This window comes from Somniosus microcephalus, chromosome 13 (genome assembly GCF_052327205.1).
Source record: "Somniosus microcephalus isolate GS21.2 chromosome 13, FLI_Smic_1.0, whole genome shotgun sequence".
In the NCBI taxonomy this organism is placed as follows: domain Eukaryota; kingdom Metazoa; phylum Chordata; class Chondrichthyes; order Squaliformes; family Somniosidae; genus Somniosus; species Somniosus microcephalus.
This window is the reverse complement of record NC_140999.1, coordinates 39,153,513-39,171,653: the sequence shown is the minus strand read 5'-3', so window position 1 is coordinate 39,171,653 and position 18,141 is coordinate 39,153,513. Positions and strand designations below refer to the sequence as shown.

Here is an 18,141-nt window from a genome sequence, read left to right as displayed (position 1 = left end):
GCCAATGTCCAGGGAACTGTACCCCAGCAAGAGCCAATGTCCAGGGAACTGTACCCCAGCAAGAGGCAATGTCCAGGGAACTGTACCCCAGCAAGAGGCAGTGTCCAGAGAACCATACCCCAGCAAGAGCCAATGTCCAGGGAACCATACCCCAGCAAGAGCCAATGTCCAGGGAACCATACCCCAGCAAGAGCCAATATCCAGGGAACTGTACCCCAGCAAGAGCAGTTGTCCAGGGAACTGTACGCCAGCAAGAGCCAATGTCCAGGGAACTGTACCCCAGCAAGAGGCAGTGTCCAAGGAACTGTACCCCAGCAACAACAACAACTTGCATTTATATAGCACTTTCAACGTAGTAAAACTTCCCAAGGCGCTTCACAGGAACATTATCAAACCAAGCCACATGATGACTATTAGGACTGATGACTAAAAACCTGTTCAAAGAGGTAGGTTTTAAGGAGCGTCTTAAAGGAGGAGAATGAAGTAGAGATGTGGAGAGGTTTAGAGAAGGAATTCCAGAGTTTAGGGCCTCGACAGCTGAATGCAATGGTGTTGCGATTAAAATCGGGGATGTACAAGAGGCCAGAATTAGAGGAGCACAGATCTCAGAGGGTTGTACGGCTGGAGGAGGCTAGAGAGATATGGAGGGGGCGAGGCCATGGAGGGATTTGAAAACAAGAATGAGAATTTTTAAATCGAGGTGTTGCTTAACCGGGTACCAATGTAGGTCAGCAAGAGGCAGTGTCCAGGGAATTGTGCCCCAGTGAGTGATAGCATGTTCAGGAGAGGGGAGAAAAAGTACATGTTTAATAATATCTCATATTGAAAAATCAAAAAATCGCTCCAGCAGGATTTCCTTGCTCTTGGAATCCACAGGCTTTTAAAACGTAAACTCGGTGTCACCTAACCACTATTTTGGATTAATCTTGTCTCCTCCCCATTCTTGATGTGGTGCTGTACTAGGGGCAGTGATTGTGGGCAGTGGGCCTTCACTAATGATTAAAGGTGGCAGAGTCAGTTAGATAATCTGCTCTGTATGTAAACTGAGAGTTTGATTTGGATTTTTACTTTGTAAAGTGTAACAAAGAGTGCTTGCGTGTGGTGAGAAGAGAATGAGTTTCTGGAGTCCCCAACCGTTCACATCACTGGTCCTTCTTCGAGGCCAAAGGGTTTATGGAAGCCAGGCTCAGCTACAAGCTCCCATTTCAATACTGGGAGAAATATTTGGAACAAAAACGTTCCAGCTTTATCCAAACTCAAACCTGCAAAGCGTTTGATTTTTGGCTCACTTTGGAAATAATGATGTTGGAAAGTTTCGACCCTTTCACTGGCCCAGCGTGCTTCCTGAGCAGTGTTAGCAGTTACAGGCTGAATCACCAGCTTTAGTTAGTCATTCCATACCAAGAGAAACTAGAACCTCAGCTGTGACAACATTGATCTGGAGCCTTTAAACAATGCAGAAATCTGAGGCCCTGGAGTTAGAAATGGCTGTAACACAAGGGGTTTATTTTTAAAAAGCTACTGTTTAAGCAGGTATGGAGAGTGTAGAAATAGTTTGAACATTGTAAGGAACCAATCACTGTCCCCAGTGACGGGTTCCCTATAGTGACGGGTTTCCTACAGTGACGGGCTCCCTACAGGGATTGGCTCTCTACAGGGATTTCCCCCCTACAAGGATTGGCTCTCTACAGGGATTGGCTCTCTACAGGGATTTCCCCCCTACAGGGATTGGCTCTCTACAGGGATTTCCCCCCTACAGGGATTGGCTCTCTACAGGGATTGGCTCTCTACAGGGATTGGCTCTCCACAGCGATTGGTTCCCTAAAGGGATTGGCTCCCTACAGCGATTGGCTCCCTACAATGATTGGCTCCCTACAACGATTAGCTCCCTACAGCGATTGGCTCCCTACAGCGATTGGCTCCTTACAATAACAGGCTCCTTTTTAATTGAAATATCTGTCAGACTTACCAATACACCTGGAGCCATCCAGGCTCGTGACAAAGCCACGTGGACAGGTGCAGACGTAGCTACCAACCGTGTTTGAGCATTCACCTCCATCACAGACTCCAGAAATGGTGCTGCATTCATCAATATCTGGAAGGAGAATAACAGAAACATCAAAATATGGACAAAGAGCTGGAAACTCATTGACTGAAGGCCGAGGGTATTGAACATTAATTTAAGGACTTTGAACCCCACTGAGCCATGTCAAAACATATCATTGTGACAAACTGCTTGGTGTTTTGTTAAAAAACAATTCCACAAAATTATAGAAATTCTGGGTGTTGCACTGCAGGTCAGAGGGGTGAAAGTTCAAACCTGTCATTCCGCAGTGAGAGGAACCAGAACCTTGTCTGTGACATCAGGGAGGTGACAAAGTGACGTGGCCAATCCCCATGGAGACAGAGTGACCACGGTCTAATTTGTGTGCCTCCTAGTGGCCTCCCACAGTATAACATTGGCAGAAGTCTCTGAGCATCTGGCTGGTTAGGCGGGGTACAATCCAAAGAAGGGAAATGGAGAACAATCTACACAATGCCAGAAACCAGCATGTGATTGAACTGGACACTGCACTTAAACTGACTGACCTATTTGCAATCTGCCAGGACAGCATCAGATCATCAACAAATGTTCAATGAAACACCTTTACTCCAGAGTAACTCTTGACCTGCACTTACCTAGCGCGCCAGTTGTTGAGCTGAAGGCCCCCGTGGAATTCCGATCCTGGGCCTGCTCCAACTGCCGGCGCGCAGTGCTTGCATATCCCAGGGGCGCAGTTAGTTCGATGCGTCCCCTGGGATCACGTGGGCCATGGGGAGCCAATCAGAGCAGGGAATGCTTCATTCATAAGTTTAACAGGAAGGGCTGTCAAACTTATAAATACTATAAGCCCCAAAACATCACTAAATCTTCAAATAAATTTTTGAAAAATCACATTTTTTAAATAAACTATAAATTACATGAAATAACTATTTTAAACAATAATTTAAATTTTTGAAAAAAATAAATTTATTTTCTAACGGGGCTAAAAATAAACTTACCTTTCTTTAAAGTATTTAAAAATAATAAACCTGTGAAAAAATGTTTTAATTTTAATTAATTCATCACTTACCTTGTAAAAAGCAGGCCTTGCGCCTGCTTTTTCTATGTGTAACTTCTGGAGACTTACCCTCCCGGGAAAACCTGCAAATAAACCGTAAGTTCGATGCGCACGCGCAGCCTCTCCTGCGCACGCATTCGAACTCTGAACCCCTTCTTTCAGGGGAACGGAAGTGCCGGTTTCCCGCGCAGGCGCAGTGCATGCAGGAAACCGGCACTTCCATTGGGCTTACGGGTGAGTACCCCGTGCGTACTCACCCGTGGAGACCCGAATTTCTGGGCCATTGTGTATAATTCCCACCTACATCTGCGACTCTTCTAACGCCCTCCGCCACTTTAACAGTTTCCAGTTTCCCGGCCCCAACCGCCTCCTTTTCACTATGGACGTACAATCCCTCTACACCTCCATCCCCCACCAGGATGGCTTGAGGCCGCTCCGCTTCTTCCTTGAACAGAGGCCCAACCAGTCCCCATCCACCACCACCCTCCTCCGCCTGGCTGAACTTGTTCTCACATTGAACAACTTCTCCTTTGACTCCATTCATTTGCTCCAAATCAAAGGTGTTGCTATGGGTACACGCATGGGTCCTAGCTATGCCTGCCTTTTCGTGGGATATGCAGAACACTCTTTGTTCCAGTCCCACTTGGGTCCCCTCCCTCACCTCTTTTTCCGGTACATTGATGACTGTATCGGTGCCGTCTCCTGCTCTCGCCCTGAACTAGAAAATTTCATTCACTTTGCTTCCAATTTCCACCCTTCCCTCACCTTCACATGGTCCATCTCCGACTCTTCCCTTCCCTTCCTCGACTTCTCTGTCTCCATCTCTGGGGATAGGCTATTGACTAACATTCAGTACAAGCCCACTGACTCCCACAGCTACCTGGACTACACTTCCTCCCACCCCGCCTCCTGTAAGGACTCTATTCCATTCTCCCAGTTTCTCCATCTCTGCCGCATCTGCTCCGATGATGCCACCTTCCATACCAGTGCTTCTGACATGTCTTCCTTTTTCCTCAACCGAGGATTCCCTTCTACTGTGGTTGACACGGCCCTCCACCGTATCCGTTCTATCTCCCGCACTTCTGCCCTCATCCCTGCCCCTCCCTCCCGGAACCACGATAGAGTTCTCCTTGTCCTCACCTTTCACCCCACTAGCCTCCACAGTCAACGGATCATCCTCCGCCATTTCCGCCACCTCCAGCGTGATCCCACCACCAAACGCATCTTCCCCTCACCTCCCCTTTCAGCACTCCGTAGGGACCGCTCCCTCCGCGACACCCTAGTCCACTCCTCTACCACCCCCAGCACCCCTTCCCTTTCGCCCAGCACCTTCCCGTGCAAGCGCAGGAGATGCAACATATGCCCTTATACCTCCCCCCTTCCCACTGTCCAGGGCCCCAAACACCCCTTGCAGGTGAAACAGCGATTTACTTGTACTTCTTGCAATCTAGTATACTGTAGTCGCTGCTCTCGATGTGGTCTCCTCTACATTGGGGAGACCAAACGCAGATTGGGTGACCGCTCTGCGGAACACCTCCATTCAGTCCATAAGGGGAACCCCGAGCTCCCGGTGGCCTGTCACTTTAATTCACTGCCCCATTCCCACTCAGACCTCACCATCTTCGGCCTCTTGCATTGTTCCACAGAAGCTCAGCGTAGGCTCGAGGAACAGCACCTCATCTTTCGATTAGGCACTCTACAGCCCTCTGGACTCAACATAGAGTTCAACAATTTCAGATCATAACCTCGGCCCCTATCACATATATATATTTTCTTTTTTTTATCCACACTTTTTGTTTTTTCTTCCTTCCCTTTAGCTGTCCTTCATTCTGCCAGCGCAATTCACACCCCATCTAGAGCCATCCTTTGGTCCTTAACCTGTCCCATTTCCACCTCCCCTTGCCTTAAATATCTCTTAATGTCTCTCAAGGTCTCTTAATCTCTCCTGCGTTCTATCCTATCACTGACCTTCCCTTTTGTTCTTTCATCCCCCCCCCACTTTTCCCAGCCCCCAAACTTGCTTTCCACTTTCTGCTTTTTTTCCAGTTCTGACGAAAGGTCATCGATCTGAAACGTTAACTCTGTTTCTCTCTCCACCGATGCTGCCTGGCCTGCTGAGTGTTTCCAGCATTTCCTGTTGTTATTTCAGATTTCCAGCATCCGCAGTATTTTGCTATCGTATTAATGTGAATAACGCTGATCAACATGGTTTATGGTTTAAAAGTGGGGTCACAGTACATTCAGTATACATCTGAGTTGATGCAATCAACAGGACATGACTGGGTAAATGGATACCGTGTACTCACAGATCAACTTCTCTTCAAAGACAGTCTGAAACAAGAGAACATTACCTGAAATGTTCAGGAGCCCAGCTGAGTGATGTTAAGCATTTGTACAGTTATATATAAAACAAACACCAGCTCAGCGAATGTGCACAACAGAAGTGTTTGTGTAAACACAAACTCTGAGAAAGTCCAGTGTTTGTCAGGTGGTGACAGACTAATGTTACTTAACGGAAACGCTAAGGCCTTATTGTAGGAAATCAGGCCTGATGGCTTACTTACACAGCCTGAGGCCTACAGTACTAATTATGTAGGGCTGCCAGCTCTGAGTGGAGGTATTCATGGAGGTTTGATCACGTGATATCTGACCACATGATGTCTGATCACATGAAGTCTGCAAATATTATTGCATTTACTTTATAGAGGTTGGCTCCCCTGTAGTTGATTATCTTTGCTCGTGGTTTTGTGCCAACTGCTGTTGTGGAAGATGTTCCAGGAATCGGGAAGCCACCCATGAACAGGTGACGAGGGGAAATGGAGGACAAGGAAGAGGGGATACCAAATGTGGGGGAGAAATTCACAGGGGGGAAACCAGAGGTGGGAGGAACTTTGATTGCACCAGTAACTAATAATAACTCACCGAAATTGCACCAATAACTAATACTGAATATTGGTGACACTTAGGTGCTCTTCATAACGAACAGTAATACAATAACTCACTGATAGTCTGTAACTGGTAGCAACTGGTAGCAATAGGTGTAGTGTCCCGATGTCTTACCTGTAACTAGTAGTAATCCTATAACCCACTGATAATCACCCTGTAACTACAGCCAGAATCCCCCTGCACTGCACAAGGTGCAGTCAGGCTCCACAGTCGATGCCATTTTTAACTCTCTCTCTATCTCCTTGGACTCAGATTCTGTGTGAAAATGACAACTCTGAACTAGGAGCCTCAGTCAGAGCCGATCTATACTTGGACTTCAAATGTCTAAACCAGCCAGCACACACTGACCGGAATCAAACTGAGAGATCGCACGAAGAGCAGTGGGCTCAGTGTTTGGGCACTTCTAACAGGGCACAATGACCTGAACTCAGCTCAGCACCAACATTTCTAAACCACTCCCTGGGCTCAGACTCAATAAAGGAGAGTCTTCATAGAATGATGGCAATTACAGCACAGGAGGAGGCCATTCGGCTCCCGGTGCCCGTGCTGGCGCTGGCACTCTCTCCTGTAACCCCATTCCTCCTTTTCAAATACTTATCCCATTCCCTATCAAATAATGCTCTAGTCTCTGCCATTTGTGGTGAAGCATCCCATGGTCTTATAGCCCTCAGTTAAAAACCTTCATAATCATAATCATAATCAACTTTATTGTCATTGTTAGTGCACAAGTGCAGTACAACGAAATGTAGGCTTGCGGCTCCCGAGAGTGTACATTTAGATTAAGACATTTAAACATTCAACATTCATTTGGCTTGTAATACATTAACATAAACATAACCATAATAAAGTGCATTGGCAGATGTGCAGGCTTTAGAGTTTATCTGTGGAGTTCAGTAGGATGACAGCCCTGGGAAAGAAGCTGTTCCTAAATCTGGTCGTTCGGGTGCCAATGCATCTGTAGCGTCTCCCAGATGGCAGGAGGGCGAACAGACTGTGGCTGGGGTGGGTAGGGTCTTTGATGATGGTCCGTGACCTCCGTAAACAGCGTTTCTGGTATATGTGCTCTATGGTCGGTAGCCGGGTGCTGGTAATGCATTGGGCAGTTTTGACTACCCGCTGCAGGGCTTTCCGGTCATAGTAGCTACAGCTGCCATACCATACTGTGATACAGTTAGTCAAGATGCTCTCTATTGTGCAGCGGTAAAAGTTAGAGAGGATCAGGGGTGACAGGTTACATCCCTTCAGCCTCCTTAGGAAATATAGGCGCTGCTGGGCCTTCTTCACCAGAGAGGAGGTATTGAGGGACCAGGAGAGGTCTTCCGTGATGTGGACTCTGAGGAACTTAAAGCTGTCCACCCTTTCCACCACAGCCCCATGGATGTGGATGGGGGTGTGACTTCCGCCTTTAGACTTCCTGAAGTCCACAATGATTTCTTTGGTTTTCTTGATGTTAAGGGCCAGGTTGTTATCGGCGCACCACTTCACGAGATGCTGGACCTCCTCCCTGTAGGCTGACTCATCGTTGTTGGTGATCTGGCCTACTACCGTGGTATCATCCGCAAACTTGATGATGGTGTTGGAACCATGAACAGCCACACAGTCGTGGGTGAAGAGGGAGTAGAGGAGGGGGCTCAGCACACATCCTTGTGGGGCCCCCGTGTTCAGGGTCAGGCGGGGGGGAGGTGTGGTTACCTAATTTGACAGACTGGGGTCTGTTTGTTAGGAAGTCCAGGGTCCAGTTGCAGAGGGAAGTGTTCAGGCCAAGAGTGTGGAGTTTGGTGGCCAGCTTGTTGGGGACGATAGTGTTGAATGCTGAGCTGTAGTCTATGAGCAGCATTCTGATGTAGGTCTCTTTACCATCTAAATGATTCAGTGCAGAGTGTAGAGCAGTTGTGATTGCATCCTCCATTGATCTGTTTGCACGATAGGCAAACTGGTGTTGGTCAAGAGAGGCGGGAACACTGGCTTTGATGTGAGCCAGGACCAGTCTCTCGAAACACTTCATTATGATGGGTGTGAGTGCGACAGGTCGATAGTCGTTCAGGCACGTCACAGCCGTTTGCTTTGGCACAGGAATAATGGTAGCGGTCTTGAAGCATGTAGGGACTACTACCTGGGCCAATGACAGATTGAAGATGGCGGTGAAGACATCAGCCAGCTGACCAGCACATTCCTTGAGTACCCGTCCAGGGATGCTATCCGGTCCAGCAGCCTTTCGTGTGTTCACTCTGCGTAGAACACCCCTTACGTCGGAGGTCGACAGAGTGAGCACCTGGTCTTCCGGGGGTGGCAAGGCTTTGGTAGCCGGCTCCCTGTTGTCCCTGTCGAAGCGAGCGTAGAAGTTGTTAAGCTCCTCCGGAAGGGAGGCATCGCTAACCGGGGGGCTGGTGTTTTTGCTCTTGTAGTCAGTGATGGACTGGATGCCTTGCCACATGCGCCGGGGGTCCAAGTTGTTGTGGAAATGATCCTCTATCCGCAGTGTCTGTTTCCTTTTGGCAGTCCTGATACCCTTTTTTAGGTTGGTCCTAGCTGCACTGTAAGCTGCCGCGTCGCCAGATTTAAATGCTGCGTCGCGTGCTTTCAACAGCGAGCGGACCTCTCCGTTCATCCAGGGTTTCTGGTTGGGGTATGTCCTGATATTTTTATGGGTCGTGACGACCTCGGCGCAACTGTTAATGTAGAATAGCACTGTGGATGCGTATTCCTCGAAGTCATTATGGGCAAACATGCCCCAATCAGTGCGTTCGAAGCAATCCTGAAGCTCCGAGACTGCCCCCTCTGGCCATATTTTCACTGATCTCACTGATGTTCTCACTCTTTTGATGAGCGGTTTGTATGCCGGGGCTAGAAACAGGGAGAGGTGGTCAGACTTCCCAAGGTGGGGGCAGGGAATGGCCTTATAAGCATCTACAATGCTCGTGTAGACTTGATCCAGTGTGTTCTCCCCTCTTGTGGGGCAGGAAACATTCTGGTGGAATTTCGGTAGTACAGATTTTAGGTTTATGTGATTGAAGTCCCCCGCTACGATAAAAGCTCCGTCTGGGTGCACAGTTTGTTGTTGGCTGATGGCCCTGTAGAGGTCCTTCAGTGCTAGTTTGGCATTAGCGTGTGGTGGGATGTAGACCGCAGTGATGATAACAGCTGTGAATTCCCGAGGCAGGTCGAAGGGTCTGCACCTTACCATGAGGAATTCCAAATCAGCCGAACAGGATCTATCGATTATGTCCGTGTTAGTGCACCAGGCATTGTTAGTGTAAATGCACAAACCGCCTCCCTTGCTCTTACCGGAGTCTGCAGTTCTGTCGGCGCGGAAGACCGTGCGTCCTTCTAGCTGGATGGTGGTGTCAGGGATGCCGTTGTTCAACCAGGTCTCTGTGAAGATCATGGCGCAGCATTCCGTTGTCCTTTTCTGTGAGGAGAGATCAAGTTTGATCTCATCCATTTTATTTTCTAGTGACCTGACGTTGGCCAGGAAAATACTTGGGAGGGAGGGTTTGTGTGGGGCCCTCTTCAGCCTATTTTGGATTCCGGCCCTCTTACCCCGCTTCTGCTTGCGTTCTCTGCGCAGTCTGCGCCGACTTCCAGCTGGGGAAGGACGCCACGCTGGTCCCGGGGGTCGGGCGATGTCGGGAGGCAGATCGACGGCGCCGAGTGTGAGCCGCACGCAGTCGGCCCCGATGTCGAGGAGTGTCTGCCGGCTGTACAGTAGGTCTGCCCTCAATTCCCGTATCAGCAGAGTCCAGAAGAGACTCAGAAAGAGGGTAAAAACGCTCAGTCTCGGGAGAGACAAAGCCGCTGCGTCCATGCGCGCCACCATTTTTTTTTCTCTCTCTCTCTCTCTCTCTCTCTCTTCTCCCTTCCCCCTTGGTTCTTCCAGTAAGAATCCTTGCTCTCCATCCCAATGTTCCCCATTCGCCCACCAGTGGAGACAATCCTTCACCATTTACCCACAGTAAAGTCCCCAGGTTTCACTCACCCCTTTACTGACTGCTCCTCTCTCAGCGCCGCTCCCACTCACCACGTTGCTGCAGCTCCACCCAGCTCTGCAGGAAATGCTGGGCCCCACACCACCCTTTTTCCTAGTCTCCTCTTCTCCCCCGCCGCCCGAACCCCAAACCTCCTCGACTCCCTGTCTCCCTCTCGCCCAGCCCCCAAATCCCATTCTACAGTCACCCTCTCTCCTCCGACCCCCATTCTCCAGTCACCCTCTCTCCTCCCGACAGTCACTACCTCACCCACTTGGTCCTCAGCTGGAGCTGTGAGCAGAGAACATAAGGTAAAGAAGGGAAAGCCATTATATGTTCTGGTTCCAAGTGGCCGATTCCTGCTCCTATTTCTTATGTTCTTATGTTGAGGCGCCATTATGCGCACGGTGTGGTGCGAGGGCCTCTCGATGCCAGAGCTACAATCTGAACATAAAACAGGTAAACTCCACACTTTCAACCCAAATTTTCATGGCTCCCAAAGTGCAAACACCAGACCCCTTCCCACTGGCACCCCAACAGGCCCAATAGGACTGGCAGCAAGTGGGTAAAGAGAAACCCTAGATGGGGGTTAGGGTCTCTGCTGAAGCATCGCTCTCTGGAGCTTCAGCAGCAATAGGAAAAAACCTTAAACCCTCAGAAAAGTAAAAAGGGACAGTAAATATTTATGGGCATAGGAACAAGAGTAGGCCATTCAGCCCCTTGAACCTGTCCCACCATTAGGTCTTGGCTGATCTGTACATCAAGTACATTTACCCTCCTTTATTCCCTATCCCTTGTGCCCTTACCTAACAAAAATCTAACAATCTCAGTTTTGAAAATTTCAATTCACTCAGCATCCACAGCCTTTTGAGGAGATAGTTCTAGATTTCCACTAGCCTTTGTGTGAGAAAGTGCTTCCTGAATTCACTCCTAAATGGCCTAGCCCTAATTTTAAGATTGTGCCCCCTTGTTCTGGATTCCTCACCAGAGAAAATAGTTTCTCTGTATCTACTCTATCGAATCCTTTTATATAATGTTAAATACCTCAATTAGATCACCTCTCAACCGTCTAAACTCAAGCAATGCAACCCAAGTTTATGCAATCATATTTTTAACCCTTTAAGCACTGGCATCATTCTGGTGAATCTGTGCAGTGCCTCTTCATGTCTGAAGTGTTTGTGCATGTGCATGTTTTAAATATCGCTCCAAGCTCAGGAGAGAGCAGATGCCAATCACCCAACTCCAATTCTAAATGATGGCCATTTGACGTAATTTGTGGAAAGTATTCCCTGAAGTGATTGCGTTTTAATCACCACCTCAAACTTTCACAACACAAACGTTTTTAATCAGAGCTTTTAAAATATCCCGTTTCTAGTGGCCTGGCATGCCTGATACATTTGTTCTTGGCTTTGACGTAATTCTTGGTCAAATGCCAAAAAAAAGTACTATTTTTTCCCCTGATCATTTAGCTAAATTGGAACAGATTCCAATCATCTCTTTGCTCCTTTGCCAGAGCCTGGTCCACATTGATATCATCTCCAGCCCAGCCAACACAAACATTATCACATTCCATGTATTGTCCACTTACGGGACTTACTCCATGCGAGTCCCCTCTCCTCTCCCCCCACACGATCCCTCAGCCTTTAAAGTTGCTGGAAACTCTCAGCACTTTGGTTCCTCTCTAACCATTTGTGCTGTTACTATTTCTCGCCCAGACTCATATTTTCACATGCTAATCTGTTATTAATTGTTTGCCTAAATGGCTCCATTTAACATCTCATTGCTCAGTTTGGACTAATCCTGCCACGTTGAGCTGAGTTGCAATTCCTACATGAAGCTACTTATAGTGTGTTAGGTGCGACAATGAGGGATAATCAAAGTATAGATTCAGCTACTCCTTTGGTTACATTTTCAGGAACCTCACTAGCAATCAGGTAGCCAACTCCCCTCTCCCACCACTGTCTGGGACACGTCTCACCAATTACCAATTCTTACCCACTCTCCTGTGCCATGGAAACCAAATTGAAATAGGTAAGAGAGAAAGAACTTATATATCATGTCCCAAAGCACTTCACATCCAATAAATTACTTTTGAAGTGCAGTCACTGCTATGTGGGGAGACGTGGCAGCTAATCTGGGCACAGCAAGGTCTCTCAAACTATAAATGAGATGAATGACCACTTAAATGGCTTTTGGTGGTGTTGCATGAGGGAGGAATGTTGACTAGAACACCAGGAGAACTCCCTGCTCTTCTTCAAATCATGCCTGGGGATCTTTTACATCCATCTAAACAGACAGACATGGTCTAGATTATGTGCTCAAGATCTGATGGGAGCTTGAACCCACAATCTTCTGATTCAGTGTGGACATGCTATCAACTGAACCAAACTCACACGTAAGAGTGACGGGTAAGGATGTGTGGGTCACACTCATTACTGTGAATAAAACTGCTCCGAAGACATCTGAGACTATGATAAGGAGACTGGGTATTGAGCTGTTCCAGAGACCGTACCATGTCTCCTAGTGCCTTGGCACAGCTGAGACTCTCACCAGAAAGCCATTTACCCATTTCCCTTTCTAAGAGAAGGGGACAGAAAGAGAGAGAAAGACAAGAAACAAAACTTGCATTTATATAGTGTCATATCACATCTGTCAGAAACATACACAGTGATTCACATTCAATGAATCACTTTGAAGTGCAGTGACTGTTGAAACATAGGTGAGTTGTGGAGATAAAACAAATAATAAACATATTGAAGCTTTGGACACTACACCATTGTCTTAGTTACAGGATCAGATCACTTTGAACCCAAACTGGATGGAACTGGGTGAAGTTCTCAATTATCATGAATGAAGAGTCTAGAACTAGGGGTCAGAGTCTCAGGATAAGGGGCTGGTCATTTATGTAATGTATGTACCTTTAAGGGGGGGAACTACTTTCTGCAGCTCATGTATACTGTACTACCGGCAGTGACCACACCTGTATATAACGCTGAGTAGTAATCTGTTTCAGTTGCAGTTTGAACCACGTTGAGTAAACACCTGTTGTAACGTTCTCTGCAGTCCTTTTCTTATTATTACACGGACATAACAATTTAGGACTGAGATGAGGAGAAATTCCTTCACTCAGAGGGTTGTGCATCTTTGGAATTCTCTACCCCAGAGGGCTGTGGATGCTCAGTCATTGAGTATATTCAAGGCTAAGATCGACAGATTTTTAGATGCTAAGAGACTCAAGGGATGTGGGGAACAGGCGGGAAAGTGCAGTGGATGTAGAAGTTCAGCCATGATCTCTTCGGCTAAAAGGGCTATATGGCCTACTCCTGCTCCTATTTCTTATGTTCTTAAGAATCCAAAATAATTACAGATTCACTCATCAGATTTAGGACTCAGCCAGATACTTGACTACATCTATTTATGCCTCTCTCACTCACAGTACCTATGTACACACTATCTATGCTTTTCTCTCACACACAGATACACACTGTCTATGCCTCTCTCACACACACATACACACTGTCTATGCCTCTCTCTCACTCACACATACACACTGTCTATGCCTCTCTCTCACACACACATACACACTGTCTATGCCTCTCTCACACACACATACACACTGTCTATGCCTCTCTCTCACACACACATACACACTGTCTATGCCTCTCTCTCACACACACATACACACTGTCTATGCCTCTCTCTCACACACATACACACTGTCTATGCCTCTCTCTCACTCACACATACACACTGTCTATGCCTCTCTCACTCACACATACACATTGTCTATGCCTCTCTCTCACTCACACATACACACTGTCTATGCCTCTCTCTCACTCACACAGACACACTGTCTATACCTCTCTCTCACACACACATACACACTGTCTATGCCTCTCTCTCACTCACACATACACATTGTCTATGCCTCTCTCTCACACACACACACACACTGTCTATTCCTCTCTCTCACTCACACAGACACACTGTCTATGCCTCTCTCTCACTCACACATACACACTGTCTATGCCTCTCTCTCACACACATACACACTGTCTATGCCTCTCTCACACACACATACTCACTGTCTATGCCTCTCTCTCACACACACATACACACTGTCTATGCCTCTCTCTAAAACACACATATACACTGTCTATGCCTCTCTCTCACTCACACATACACACTGTCTATGCCTCTCTCTCACTCACACATACACACTGCCTATGCCTCTCTCTCACTCACACATACACACTGTCTATGCCTCTCTCTCACACACACATACACACTGTCTATGCCTCTCTCTCACTCGCACATACACAGTCTATGCCTCTCTCTCACTCACACATACACACTATCTATGCCTCTCCCTCACTCACACATACACACTGTCTATGCCTCTCTCTCACACACACATACACACTATCTATGCCTCTCTCTCACACACACATACACACTGTCTATGCCTCTCTCTCACACACACATACACACTGTCTATGCCTCTCTCACTCACACATACATACTGTCTGTGCCTCTCTCTCACACACACATACACACTGTCTATGCCTCTCTCACACACACATACACACTGTCTATGCCTCTCTCTCACTCACACATACACACTGTCTATGCCTCTCTCTCACACACACATACACACTGTCTATGCCTCCCTCTCACTCACACATACACACTGTCTATGCCTCTCTCTCACTCACACATACACACTGTCTATGCCTCTCTCTCACACACACATACACACTGTCTATGCCTCTCTCTCACACACACATACACACTGTCTATGCCTCTCTCTCTCACACACATACACACTGTCCATGCCTCTCTCTCACACACACATACACACTGTCTATGCCTCTCTCTCACACACACATACACACTGTCTATGCCTCTCTCTCACTCACACATACACACTGTCTATGCCTCTCTCTCACTCACACATACACACAGTCTATGCCTCTCTCTCACACACACATACACACTGTCTATGCCTCTCTCTCACACACACATACACACTGTCTATGCCTCTCTCTCACTCACACATACACACTGTCTATGCCTCTCTCTCACACACACATACACACTGTCTATGCCTCTCTCTCACACACACATACACACTGTCTATGCCTCTCTCTCACACACATACACACTGTCTATGCCTCTCTCTCACACACACATACACACTGTCTATGCCTCTCTCTCACACACACATACACACTGTCTATGCCTCTCTCTCACTCACACATACACACTGTCTATGCCTCTCTCTCACACACACATACACACTGTCTGTGCCTCTTTCACACACACATAAACATTGTCTATGCCTCTCTCTCACTCACACATACACACTGTCTATGCCTCTCTCTCACACACACATACACACTGTCTATGCCTCTCTCTCACACACACATACACACTGTCTATGCCTCTCTCTCACTCACACATACACACTGTCTATGCCTCTCTCACACACACATACACACTGTCTATGCCTCTCTCTCACTCACACATACACACTGTCTATGCCTCTCTCTCACACACACATACACACTGTCTATGCCTCTCTCACTCACACATACACACTGTCTGTGCCTCTCTCTCACACACACATACACACTGTCTATGCCTCTCTCACACACACATACACACTGTCTATGCCTCTCTCTCACACACACATACACACTGTCTATGCCTCTCTCTCACACACACATACGCACTGTCTATGCCTCTCTCTCACTCACACATACACACTATCTATGCCTCTCTCTCACACACACATACACACTGTCTATGCCTCTCTCACACACACATACACACTGTCTATGCCTCTCTCTCACTCACACATACACACTGTCTATGCCTCTCTTTGGTATTGGTGAGGCCGCACCTGGAATACTGCGTACAGTTTTGGTGTCCATATTTAGGAAAGGACATACTTGCTCTCGAGTCAGTACAAAGAATGTTCACTCGGTTAATCCCGGGGATGAGGGGATGGACATATGAGGAGAGGTTGAGTAGATTGGGACCCTACTCATTGGAGTTCAGAAGAATGAGAGGCGATCTTATTGAAACATATAAGATTGTGAAGTGGTCGGATCGGGTGGATGCGGGGAAGATGTTCCCGATGATGGGTGAAACTAGAACTAGGGGGCATAGTCTTAGAATAAGGGGCGGCTCTTTCAAAACTGAGATGAGGAGGAACTACTTCACTCAGAGGGTGGTAGGTCCATGGAATATGCTGCCCCAAAAAGCTGTAGAAGCTACATCATTACATAAATTTAAAACAGAAATAGACAGTTTCCTAGAAGTAAAGGGAATTAAGGGTTACGGGGAGCGGGCAGGAATTTGGACATGAGTCTCGGTTCGGATCGGTCATGGCCCTGTGGGTAACGGAGCGGGCCCAGGGGCCGTGTAGCCTGATCCTGCTCCTATTTCGTGTGTCTAATTCTGTTAGATTCAGGAGATGGTTCTGTGATAGTGGATTGGCGGTTAGGATCAGATCAGCCATGATCTTATTGAATGGAGGAGCAGGCTCGAGGGGCCGATTGGCCTACTCCTGCTCCTATTTCTTCTGTTCTTATGTTCTTATGTTCTCTCACTCACACATACACACTATCTATGCCTCTCTCTCACACACACACATACACACTGTCTATGCCTCTCTCTCACACACATACACACTGTCTGTGCCTCTTTCACACACACATACACATTGTCTATGCCTCTCTCTCACTCACACATACACACTGTCTATGCCTCTCTCTCACACACACATACACACTGTCTATGCCTCTCTCTCACACACACATACACACAGTCTATGCCTCTCTCTCACTCACACATACACACTATCTATGCCTCTCTCTCACTCACACATACACACTGTCTATGCCTCTCTCTCACACACACATACACACTATCTATGCCTCTCTCTCACACACACATACACACAGTCTATGCCTCTCTCTCACTCACACATGCACACTATCTATGCCTCTCTCTCACACACACATACACACTGTCTATGCCTCTCTCTCACACACACATACACACTGTCTATGCCTCTCTCTCACACACACATACACACTGTCTATGCCTCTCTCACTCACACATACACACTGTCTGTGCCTCTCTCTCACACACACATACACTGTCTATGCCTCTCTCACACACACATGCACACTGTCTATGCCTCTCTCTCACACACACATACACACTGTCTATGCCTCTCTCTCACACACACATACACACTGTCTGTGCCTCTTTCACACACACATACACATTGTCTATGCCTCTCTCTCACTCACACATACACACTGTCTATGCCTCTCTCTCACACACACATACACACTGTCTATGCCTCTCTCTCACACGCACATACACAGTCTATGCCTCTCTCTCACTCACACATACACACTATCTATGCCTCTCCCTCACTCACACATACACACTGTCTATGCCTCTCTCTCACACACACATACACACTATCTATGCCTCTCTCTCACACACACATACACACTGTCTATGCCTCTCTCTCACACACACATACACACTGTCTATGCCTCTCTCACTCACACATACATACTGTCTGTGCCTCTCTCTCACACACACATACACACTGTCTATGCCTCTCTCACACACACATACACACTGTCTATGCCTCTCTCTCACACACACATACACAGTCTATGCCTCTCTCTCACACACACATACACACTATCTATGCCTCTCTCTCACTCACACATACACACTGTCTATGCCTCTCTCTCACACACACATACACACTGTCTGTGCCTCTTTCACACACACATACACATTGTCTATGCCTCTCTCTCACTCACACATACACACTGTCTATGCCTCTCTCTCACACACACATACACACTGTCTATGCCTCTCACTCACTCACACATACACACTATCTATGCCTCTCCCTCACTCACACATACACACTGTCTATGCCTCTCTCTCACACACACATACACACTATCTATGCCTCTCTCTCACACACACATACACACTGTCTATGCCTCTCTCTCACACACACATACACACTGTCTATGCCTCTCTCACTCACACATACACACTGTCTATGCCTCTCTCTCACACAC

General features: G+C 47.4%; 1 protein-coding gene across 1 annotated transcript in view; it reads right to left on the bottom strand.

The window, feature by feature from the left end:
• Nucleotides 1-1,137: 1,137 nt before the first annotated feature.
• The window catches only part of LOC147108243 (fibrillin-2-like), a 125,503-nt gene continuing 108,499 nt past the window's right edge, over nt 1,138-18,141 (bottom strand). Inside the window, exons 8-10 of the mRNA XM_086005999.1 lie at nt 5,408-5,432; nt 1,970-2,095; nt 1,138-1,211 (exon numbers count right to left, since the gene is read on the bottom strand). Of these exons, the coding sequence (XP_085862125.1) occupies nt 1,138-1,211; nt 1,970-2,095; nt 5,408-5,432 (225 nt within the window). The remainder of the gene's footprint in view (nt 1,212-1,969; nt 2,096-5,407; nt 5,433-18,141) is intronic.